The sequence below is a fragment of the Vulpes vulpes genome, chromosome 5 (genome assembly GCF_048418805.1).
Source record: "Vulpes vulpes isolate BD-2025 chromosome 5, VulVul3, whole genome shotgun sequence".
Taxonomy (NCBI): Eukaryota; Metazoa; Chordata; class Mammalia; order Carnivora; family Canidae; genus Vulpes; species Vulpes vulpes.
The window spans coordinates 97,216,331-97,227,390 of NC_132784.1; the positions used below are offsets into that span (position 1 = coordinate 97,216,331).

General features: G+C 43.4%; 1 protein-coding gene across 3 annotated transcripts; it reads left to right on the forward strand.

Moving 5' to 3' along the window:
• The first annotated feature begins 3,004 nt into the window (after nucleotides 1–3,004).
• GLRX2 (glutaredoxin 2) lies at nucleotides 3,005–10,816 on the forward strand. Of its 3 annotated transcripts, none has more exons than XM_025991340.2 (4): nucleotides 3,005–3,023; nucleotides 6,951–7,008; nucleotides 9,462–9,638; nucleotides 10,543–10,816. In XM_025991340.2, exons 2-4 carry the CDS (start codon nucleotides 6,952–6,954, stop codon nucleotides 10,672–10,674), a joined length of 366 nt encoding a protein of 121 aa, XP_025847125.1. In that variant the 5' UTR covers nucleotides 3,005–3,023; nucleotide 6,951; the 3' UTR covers nucleotides 10,675–10,816. The 3 variants fall into 3 exon arrangements, with proteins under 3 accessions (XP_025847125.1, XP_072615586.1, XP_072615587.1); XM_072759485.1 differs by lacking the exon at nucleotides 3,005–3,023 and adding an exon at nucleotides 3,636–3,780; XM_072759486.1 differs by lacking the exon at nucleotides 3,005–3,023 and adding an exon at nucleotides 3,646–3,718.
• Nucleotides 10,817–11,060: the final 244 nt, after the last annotated feature.

Here is an 11,060-nt window from a genome sequence, read left to right on the forward strand (position 1 = left end):
TCCCTAGAACTTGTGAATGTGACCTTATTTGGAAAACTCACTCTTTGCAGATACAATTTAGTTAAGGACCTTGAGATGAGGAACCCCTGGGTGGCTCAGTGGTTGAGTGTCAGTGGTCAGGATCTGGGGGTCCTGGAATCCAGGCCCACATCAGGCTCCCCACAGGGAGCCTGTTTCTCCCTCTGCCTATGTCTCTGCCTCTTTGTGTCTCTTTATTTGTGAATAAATAAATACATTTAAAAAATGACCTTGAGATGAGAGTGTCCTGGATTATCCAGGTGTGGACTAAATCTCATCATCAGAGACAGAGTAGACAGCAATGTGAAGATATGGGCAGAGAGTGAAGTGATATGGTCATAAGTCAAAGAAGCCAAGGACACCTGGAGCCACCAGAAGGTGGAAGAGGAAGAAAAACAAATCTCCTTTATAGTGCTTCTAGTAGGAACACGACCCTGGCAGATTTTGGATTTCTGGTTTCCAGAACTGTGAGAAAATAAAATTCTGTTCTTTCAAACTTGTGGTCATTTGTTACAGCAGTCTTAGGATACAAATACAATAGCTAATCCTTGAGGGCTTACAATCATGCTCTTTTGAGAAAAGTTTCTTTGGAAGGAGAATTTAATAAGGTTCCCAGGTGGCTAAGGTCCACAGGTTGGACCCAGTATAGAGGACCTCCCATATGGGCCTTTTCAAGTAGAAGATCTCATAATTTACTGATCTTAGCAGTGTTAAAAAACAAAACAAAACCCAAGAAACAACAGGTCCAAAATACTTAATACCTAACCTAATTTAGTTTCAGCCTTTCTCGAGAATATAATCTTAATAGTTCAGCTGGGAATTTCTGGGTGAAAACTAGTGAAGGAATCTTGTTGATAGACTTCTTTCTTCCCCAAATATAGGTGACATTGTATTAAATAATCCTTTCATTTGTTTATGACCCTTGTCCCACCCCCCTCTCTGACTTTTACTTATATATTTTTAAAGATCTTATTTATTTATTTAAGAGAGAGAGAGAAGATCACATAGGGAGCTGGAGAAGCAGATTCCCCACTGAGGAGAGAGCTCTACGTGGGGCTGGGGGTTCGATCCAAAGACCCCAGGATCGAGACCAGAGCTGAAAGCAGATGCTCAACCCATTGAGCCACCCAGGCACCCCTCCTCTCTGCCTTTTAAAGCTTTCCATTTTTATGGCATCTTAGAGCTCCTTTCTATTTGATAGATGAGATGCTGCCTAATTTATGAATCATTGAATAAAGCCTGGTAGATCTTCAGATTTACTCAGCTGAATTTTGTGGTTCGGTTTGGTTTTTTTTTTTTTTTTTTTTTTTAATTTTGTTTTTAACAGTAGCATTCAACCCTAGGGAGGGGATAAATCTGTTTTGAGGTAAAGGGAAAAAAAGTATGAGCTTTGACAGTTTAAGCAATTAAAAACACGTTGAAAAAAAACAAGTTGAAAGAATATCTAAAGATATGTCAAATTCTTTTAATCGGTATCATGCTAAGACATGAAAAAAACTGTAGAACTCAAAGGGTTGTCTTTACCCTTTTATTCTTGATCTATCTATCCTGGCCATCTCCCATTATGTTCATACCATACATTTAAGTGAACAGCCAGCTGGCATACTTGTTAATGTGCTATCATAGCACAATTATGACCAAAAATCATCACTTCTGTAGCTACCCAGTGAAGCACAAAGACTTGAAAATTATGAATATATTATGCTTAATTTAGACATTACACTTTTGTTTGATGTATTTTCTTTTTTTTTTTTTTAATTTTTATTTATTTATGATAGTCACAGAGAGAGAGAGAGAGAGAGAGGCAGAGACACAGGCAGAGGGAGAAGGCAGGATCCATGTACCAGGAACCTGATGTGGGATTCGATCCTGGGTCTCCAGGATCGCGCCCTGGGCTAAAGGCAGGCGCCAAGCCGCTGCGCCACCCAGGGATCCCTGTTTGATGTATTTTCATTTGGGGATCCCTTTTTAAAAATCCATCCAGTGAATTGTGCTTAACACAGGCTGTATTATATTAAAATTATGACATGATTGTTTCACCTCATAATGGCCTTTATTTTGTAAATAAGTTAGAATTCTATTTCAAAACAAAATAACAGAGCAAACTTCCGAAATAGCTACCTTTGCTTCAAAACCAAACCAAACCCCCCAACACTATAGATAACATTTCTTAAATTTTAAAGTTAATTTTGGGTTTATGAAAAATGACTTCACACCTTTTCAGAGTATTGGTTTTGCAACTAATTTTCATACTTTTATAAGGCAATGAAACACCTCACTTGAAAATGGGGGGGGGGACCGTTAGAAACCGACGTTCTAAAAAAAAAAGTTCTAATTTTGTAACTTGGTAACGCGAATCTTAAACTCACGTAGTTGGATATGAAAGATCAAAAAAGGTTTGTTCTTGTAGTCGTTTAGAATTCTGAAAAATACCATATTTGCCCTTTGACCTTAACAAATAGATTTCAATGTCCTCAGTAAATAAATATAAAGCGCTACCCCCCCCATCTTAAATAGCGACGCACAAAGGGCTATGATTGCCACGAATGGCACAGTCCTTAGCAGCACTTGACCTGGTTTCAAAGACATGGCAAAACACCTCTGGGCTAGCTCAAGTTTTATTTTCTAATTTCATTTTTATTTATAAACACAAATTTTGCTTTCTTCGGAATGAAAGCTCTACGTTGGATTACTCTTCTTCTTTTAATCCTGGAGGTCACATCTAATAGTCCCACGACTTCTAGGGGCTCTCGACCAGCAGCCTAATTGTAAGAGGACACCGGCTCTTCAGGAGACACCTGTCAGCCCGGAAGTTGTGATGACGCCACCGTCTATGTAAACATCCCAGGCGTTCGAGTCTTTCTCTCGGACGTTTTTCTTCTCGTTTCGCCAGGATGTGGGCCACAGTCCCCACGCGCTGCTTCCACGCGCCCGTGAGCCTTTATGAGCGTCCCTAAGCCCTACAGAGCCAGGTGAGGGCTGGGCCGAGGCGTCGAGGCCAGCAGGTGAGGCGTCGGCGACCGCCGCGCGGCTGTTCAAGCGCACGTGCGCCGCCCTCGCCCCGACTCGGCGTCCCCCGCCGGCACCCCCCGGCCCGGCACAGCCCCCTCCCCGCTCCCTGCACACACCCCTGGCCGCACACACACACCCCCGCCACGCCCCCCCGGCCCGGCCCCCTTGCCACGCCCCCCTCCCCGGCCCGGCACGCCCCCCGCCGGCACCCCCGGCCCGGCACAGCCCCCTCCCGGCTCCCTGCACACACCCCTGGCCGCACACACCCCCCGCCACGCCCCCCCCGGCCCGGCCCCCTTGCCACGCCCCCCCCGGCCCGGCACGCCCCCCGCCGGCACCCCCCGGCCCGGCACAACCCCCCCGCCACGCCCCCCTCCTGACCCGCACACGCCCCCCGCCGGCACCCCCTGGCCCGGCACAGCCCCCCTCCCCGCTCCCCACCGGCCCGGCACCCCCCGCACATGCAGGGAGGACGCGCGCGGCTGCGCGGAGGAGACCGGCGGCAGCTCGGACAGCCCCGCGGGGCGGGGAGGGGCGGGGCCGGCGGGCGGGGGCGGGGCCGGCGGGCGGGGGCGGGGCCAGAGGGCGGGGGCGGGGCCGGCGGGCGGAGCCGGGTTCTCCCGGGCCGCGGTCGCCGGACGCTCCCACCATGTCCTGGGCCCGCGCGGCGCTGCGGGCGACGAGGCCGGTGCGGAGCGGGAGCGGCTCGGCGGGGCGGCTCGGCGGGGCGGCGGGAGCCGCGGCCTCTGGGTACGGGGCGCAGGGGGGCGCAGGGGGGCGCAGGGGGGCGCGGCGGGGCGGGGCGGGGCGCGGAGGCCTGTCGGCGGCCTGGGCCGAGCGCTGGGCGCCGGGCGGGCCCCCGGAGGGCGGCGGGGGCCCTGGAAGGTTGGGGGATGGGGGGAACGATGCCCTAAGCGGTTGTGTCTTCTTGCGGATCCTGTGACGCTTAGGTTGAAAGTACCCGAGTCGGGGGCTTGGACTACCCTCCCCTCGCCTAATAAATTGGGATTTCAGATAAACAGCGCTGAGTTGTTCGGTCGTGGTGTATCCCAGGTGTTGCACGGGTTAGACAAACAGTACTTGCTTTTTATGGGAAGTTCTTCCAATGGAATCGAGCGTCCTGCACATCTGTTTGCTACACCTGGCACCCTGCCGCAGGAAGTGAAGGGGACGCTTCCTACTAAATAGCCAAGGCTTCGAGGATGGTGAGGATGGGGACTGTGGCTTACTCAGGTTGATGTCGCCTCCCCGCCCCAGCGCCAGGCCTGCGGGGGGACCCCTGCCCGGGCTGACGCTGAGCCATCCGCAGGCCCCAGCCGGCCCCCAGGTTGTGGTGCCAGTTGGAGTGTCTGTGCCTGCCACTGAGCATCCGTCCCTCTGTCTCGGAGTCTCTTCCTTCCTACTTGGTTTGGTGACTCTGACCAGCTCTGCAAGGCGCCAGGAACTTTTAATTATCTTTCTGTGCTAAGCTGGTGACCCACTCCGGAAGGTGCTAACCACGTGGTTTTTGCTATTTGACTCACAGGTCCTTGAGTTCCTGTGTTTTTCCAGGGATGTGTCTCCCTGAGGCATTTAGCGTTTCGCCTACCTTGTATGCAGTAGGCGCTCCATAAATGTGGCATGGCTAATGAGTGCAATCATGTTGAAGTGAAACGTTTCTTGTGCACTTCTCTGTTGATGTCCCTTTAACTTACTAGGTAATAACTTTTACCAAGCCCAACCAAAATTGAAGGAGAGAGGTTCTTTCCAGAAACGCTTTTATAGGAGAGGGTAGGAGATGATACTTCGATGCACCCCCTACCTCCTCTCACTGCCCAAGATAACATTCGTTTGAAGGTTCTACTGGAACTCCTGCTTCAGTAGGAGATATTGTGGTAGATAGTTTGGGGATGAAGGCTAGATGCTGGATTAGAGATGGAAATTAGTTGATGAACCAATAGGTTGCTGATTTATTTATTAAAGATTTTATTTATTTATTCATGAGAGACACAGAGAGAGAGAGAGAGAGAGGCAGAGACACAGGCAGAGGCAGAAGCAGGCTCCATGCAGGAAGCCCGAGGTCGGACTCGATCCCAGGTCTCCAGGATCACACCCTGGGCTGAAGGCGCGCTAAACTGCTGAGGCACCCGGGCTGCCCAGGTTGCTGATTTATTACACCGAAGCACCTTCTTAGGTCCAGCCCAGTGCTGGTTAGCCTTTTTTTTTTTTTTTTTCTGGTTTGAGCTCCAGGAACTCCACGTGCTTTTTTTTCTTAATGTGCACTCTCTGCTCTCCATCTAAGTTGGTTGCAGTCTCCCTAGCATACTATCCTCACCCCTTCCTGAGTTAAGTGCATAAGCCTTTTTTGTTTTAAAAATTTCCTTGCTAACTATTGAGATAGATTGTAAACATTGGGGAGTTCTAGTGTTATAATGTTCCCTTGGAGTAGTTCCTGCCTCTCTTTGTAATTATTGAAGGAAATGTTTGTTATAGCATCCTTATTCTAAGTGTGCAGGCATGGCCATGTAAATCAGCTGTTCATCATCTGAGGATAACATGTAATTATCCATTTAAATTTTTTTCTCTTAAATTCTGCACCCAATGTGGGGCTCAAATTCACAACCCTGAGTTACTGATGATGAAGCCAGCTAGGTGCTCCCGACATTTAAATTTTAAATGCACTCACAGGGAATTAAGGAAGTGTTTGGAAGGAGAAATTTTTCTATCAAAACTTGAGTTTGGAACATAATCATAAGGAGAATATATTTTGAAATTTCGGTTCTTTATTTTAGTCTCTTAATCTTTTTTTTTTTTTTTTTTTAAGATTTTATTTATTTATTCATGAGAGGCACAGAGAGAGAAAGAGGCAGAGACCCAGGCAGAGGGAGAAGCAAGCTCCATGCAGGGAGCCCGATGCGGGACTCGATTCCAGGACCCCAGGATCACTCCCTGGGCCCAAGGCAGACGCTAAACTGCTGAGCCACCCAGGGATCCCCCTTAGTCTCTTACTCTTTAGATGTTCAAGTAATTCTTCTTTGAAGCCCATATTATTCTGTGATTCTTTTGAAAGATTTGTAATTTTGCTCTAATTAGTTTGCATCAGGATGTTGGATGTGGTTTGGACAATGCAGTAGACCTGGCTGATCAAGAAAGATAAAGTGGATGGGGAAAGGTCCTAGAGATAGGCAGAGAGACTTGATATAAAACTGCTCAAGTTTTTAGCGAATATACTCGTGTTGCAATGAATGCCTCCTTTTATAAGCTCCAACAGCTAGGTTTTAGATAATATATACCTAGAGGGTCCCTGTAATCAAGAAATGATAGTAATATGTTAAATGTTATTGAATATTTACTGTGATCAAGGGACTGTTCTGCTGTCAATACATTTAATCTTTGTAAACCCTTTGAGGTGGGAGTGACTATTATTCTTACTTTATGGATCAGGAAACTTGGAGCTATGAGTATTGTGATTGAGATATCTTAATTTCCTTAAAATCTTTGAATCTTTGTATATTCTCTGTGTCACAGAGAATTTGTGACATGAAGATTTGGCATATTTTAATATGAAAATGGAAACTATTTTTGAACTAATGGTCAGGTCATAGGTCAAGCATTAGGACAGTCTGTGCGAAATTTGGTGTTCAGATATGAGTGCACCAGGCTTTAAACACAGTAAATGTGGTTTTATCAAATAGTTAAGGACATGTGGAGGCTAGCAAAGCACACAGTCCACAGTCCCTTTTGGTTTTTGTAAACAAATGCTTTGTAAACCTATATTTTTGTACTAATAATAAGTAAAACTTTTCTGTATTTCATAGATTTGGATATATATTTATTTGCATACCAGATTTTTTTCAAATGGATCTCATCTGCTATCTTATTTTTAATGATGTATTATCTTTAATGTTTAAAGCTGCATTGCCTTTTGAAATTCTTTTTAGGATGGGGAACAGCACATCATCATCTGCATCAGCACCTGCTCCTGTGAATCAGATTCAAGTGAGTGTTGGAGAAGTAGGAAAAAACTTTCCTCTGTGGAAAAAGAACTGGGTCTTACACATTTAATATGCTTATTCAGTATTCAACACGACATAGGTCAGCAAATGAATTACTAAATATATATTTTAAAATCTGCTATCAAAATAATCCAGTTCACAATTTATTGTGAATAATAAATATTGTGAATAATCCAGTTCACAATTTATTGTGAACTTCTCAGTATTGTGAACGTTCTCATCTATAAAATGAGAAGGCCTAAAAGTAGACCAGCTTTCATAAAAGTGACAGAAAAGTTCTAGATCATAGATCATATTGGTAGTCAGAATTTATGAGATTCATGGAGTCTTTACTCCACGTTGGGTCTGTGAGGTTAGCTCTTCCTTTCCCTCAGACCTACCTCAGGTATACTGTTGATACCAGTCATGCTGCCCCAGGGATACTGTTTGATATTGGCATGGTGTGTAAAGCTTTCTCCCCTAACACAGAACTTAGTATGCTGTAGTTACTCTATAAATGATCCTCTCAGGAACACCATGTGCTTCTGTGAACTCTTTTCCTCTTTTTCACTGCAAAACGCAGTTAATTCTGCCTCAGGAAACTTTTCTTATGTATGGTTTTCTTCCCTTGCAGTCAACAAGACATACTCATGTTTTTCTTTTCTCTATTCTTCACCACCACCAACCACCGCCACATATATAACATTTCTGCCTTTAATTTGTTCGGCTAAAAAAATGTTCACTCACAGCTGATGAACTTAACAGCAATGCTAGAAGCCTGTAGTGAGGGAATTGCCCCTTTTAAAACAAGAATATAAAATCGTGAAAATTTAGCAAGGTTGAGCTCAAGAGAAGGTGAGAAGGATTGTTTGAGAAACTCTAGCATTGTCATCTTGAGTTTCAACTCACTTTGAAATGTCTTCATCAGTTGTTTTAATGAATGTCAACACCCGGGATGCTCAGCTCTCTCTAAATGATGGTCTCAGTGTGCTTATAACCCGGGGCAGCATGGTGGAGGAAAAAGCACTGGCTTTGGCATTGGGACAGGTTGGGTTAAATCCTAGTATTGTGAACTTCTCAGTATTGTGAACGTTCTCATCTATAAAATGAGAAGGCATAAAAGTAGACCAGCTTTCAGACAGGTAGACCCTGTCTTAAAACCCTTCTGACACCCAAAGATGGATGTAACTTTAGAATTACTTTGCCTGGGCACTCTACTTTCTGAATTTTGGGTTTCATCTTGAAGGTGTTGCTTATGACCTGCGTAAGAACAGCCTAGACAGATGCTTGGGTGTTAGACCTATCTATTCAGAATCTCTTGAAGAACCTGCACATTCATATATTTAGAAACAAAAACAAAGCAAATTTCACAGGCAGTGCAATGCAGTTGCATGGCAAAGTCTCATGTTTTTTGTGATGAAGACCCGGAGAGTGGTTTCCAAACCAGGCTGATATTAGAATCATCTGGGAAGTTAAAAAAAAAAAACTTTCTGACTTCTGCCTGTAACCCATTGAATCAGCATTTCTGGTAGTAGCTTTTCCAGGAACAACAATATAAGAAGGTCTTAACTATACTGTAATGACAGTTTGTTGTTGTTGTTTTACTATAAAGATATTTAGGAAGGAGTAGAAGTTGAGGGGTATTATACCTGGATCAGTGAAAGCCTTACATTTTTTTTTTAAGATTTTTTTTTTTTTTATTTATTCATGAGAGACACAGAGAGAGAGGCAGAGGCAGAGGGAGAAGCAGGTTCCATGCAGGGGGCCTCATGTGGGACTCCATCCTGGGACTCCGGGATCACACCCTGGGCCTAAGGCAGGCGCTCAACCGCTGAGCCACCCAGGTGTCCCAAAAAGCGTTATATTTTAAAGAGAAATCGTGTATCAGTTCTCACCATTAAAAGTTAAGGAAGGTAAGGAGTTAACTGCTAAACACCTATTAAGTATTTAAGAGGCAATGTAACAGTTTTAAGTGCTTGGACTATAGAATGAGACTTGCCTACCCTCAAATCTCAGCTTTCCAGCTCTTTTTAGGTGAGGACTATGAGTCAGTCACTTAGCTTTCTAGTGCCTCACTTTCCTCACCTGTAAAATAGAGATAAATATAGGACCTATCTCAGGATTATAATGAGGTTTGTATGAGCTAGTAAAGGTCAGGTGTTAAGAATTGTGTCTGGCACACAGAGATGTTTGCTGTATATGAATTGGCTATGATTATTATTGTTATCACTCCATGCCTACTTTGCATCTGTTACATACTTTTTTTTCCTAAAAACATTCCTTTAAAATGAATAATAAAATTCTCAATCTGCAGAAGATGGGTTTTGGAGTCTCATGATTCAGTGCTCAAACTAAGTCCCTATTATCTATTTTCTTCTTTCCACTATAATCATGATTTCTTTCCAGAAATAATGTCTAGAATTAAAAGATTTTTTTGTTTTTTTTTTCTGACTTCAGGAAACAATTTCTGATAATTGTGTGGTGATTTTCTCAAAAACATCTTGTTCTTACTGTACAATGGCAAAAAAACTTTTCCATGACATGAATGTTAAGTATAAAGTGGTGGAATTGGACATGCTTGAATATGGAAGCCAATTTCAAGATGCTCTCTACAAAATGACCGGTGAAAGAACTGTGAGTGTATCTCTATGGTGCTTTTCCCCAAATAGGTAGCACCGGGTCACCTAGAGCCTAGACCTTTGTGTTAGAAAAGTGAGCCAGGCACTCTCTCTTTCATCCTCTGAGAATCTTTTATGGATAAAGAAATGGCAGATCAGGGAACAAGATTCAGAGAGTGGGAAACAGCAGAATTCGTTTTATTTTTATTCTTGCCATATGTGCATACATGCATGTGTGTGTGTGTTTTGACTAGGAGAGTGGGGTAATGGTGTTGTCATGAGTACTTGTCTGTGAATCTTTAAGATCCTCCTGGAGCTCCTTTCAAGATGAAATCCTTCCTCCTTTGACTTGGACAGTACAAACCATGGGTCAGTCTTGAGTTACTGTGCTAATAAGAGTGCTTTAGGTGCTTTATGTTCTTAGATTCCTGAAATTTGTCCAACCATATGCATTTTTTCAATGAAATGCATTATCAGGAAAATATAAAATGTCATTTCCTTTCTTGTTTCCATGTGCATGGAGGATGTTATGGTATACTTTTCCCTTTCAGTAAACAAGTATAAGAACCACCTAAACATATAAACAATAATTACAGACTGCTATTTTCCCTTTTATATGCCATAGCAATTAGACGGAAGGGCCTGAGGGTCAGATTGCCCTGCATTTAAATCCTAGCTCTTTCATTTGCTATCATTGTGATGTGGGGCAAGTTCCTGTGCCTCATTTCCCTCCAAAATAAGGCTAAAATTAGTACCTACTTCAAGGGTTGTAGAGATTTAAGTAGATACTTTGTGAAAGAGCTTAGTTTGGTACCCAGGCCATAAACAGTACCCAAAGTATGAGCATCTATTATTATTATTATATGAAAGGTCCTATACTTCTGACTAGAGTGACACCTAATCTTTTGTTTATTCAACAGGTGCCGAGAATATTTATCAATGGAACTTTTATTGGAGGTGCAACTGACACTCATAGGCTTCACAAAGAAGGGAAATTGCTTCCACTAGTTCATCAGTGTTATTTAAAAAAAAGTAAGAGGAAAGAATTTTAGTGATGTATGTGCTCATAAGGTTGCTAGTAAAATGATAACGCCTGATAATGCCTTTTAAATGTTTGAGAATGTTTTAAATATGTAAATAACCTTCATGAAAAAGTTGTAAAACTAATGAACAATAAATTGTTGTGGAAATCTCTCTTCCTACTTGCCAATTCTTGAGCAAAAGGGAGGATATTTAAAACTATTGGGGTGGAATTGTATCAAAAGATAAAAGAATGTATTTTATTAGGAATTTATATATGAATTTTACAACCAAGAGCTAGAAGGTGAGCATTTGAGATTCTTTATTTATTCTGTGTAGTATTCAGAAGTTTGACTCCTTATCATTATGGCTTTCAGTGGTGAGGAGTGATTTTTTTATTTCTCTTTACGATGGAAGG

Excerpts from the sequence above, each read along its gene's own strand:
- GLRX2 (XM_072759485.1), top strand. The coding sequence starts at position 3,680 with ATGTCCTGGGCCCGCGCGGCGCTGCGGGCGACGAGGCCGGTGCGGAGC. Across the intron at positions 7,009-9,461 it reads CTCCTGTGAATCAGATTCAA|GAAACAATTTCTGATAATTG; the intron begins GTGAGTGTTGGA and ends TTCTGACTTCAG. Across the intron at positions 9,639-10,542 it reads AAATGACCGGTGAAAGAACT|GTGCCGAGAATATTTATCAA; the intron begins GTGAGTGTATCT and ends TTTATTCAACAG.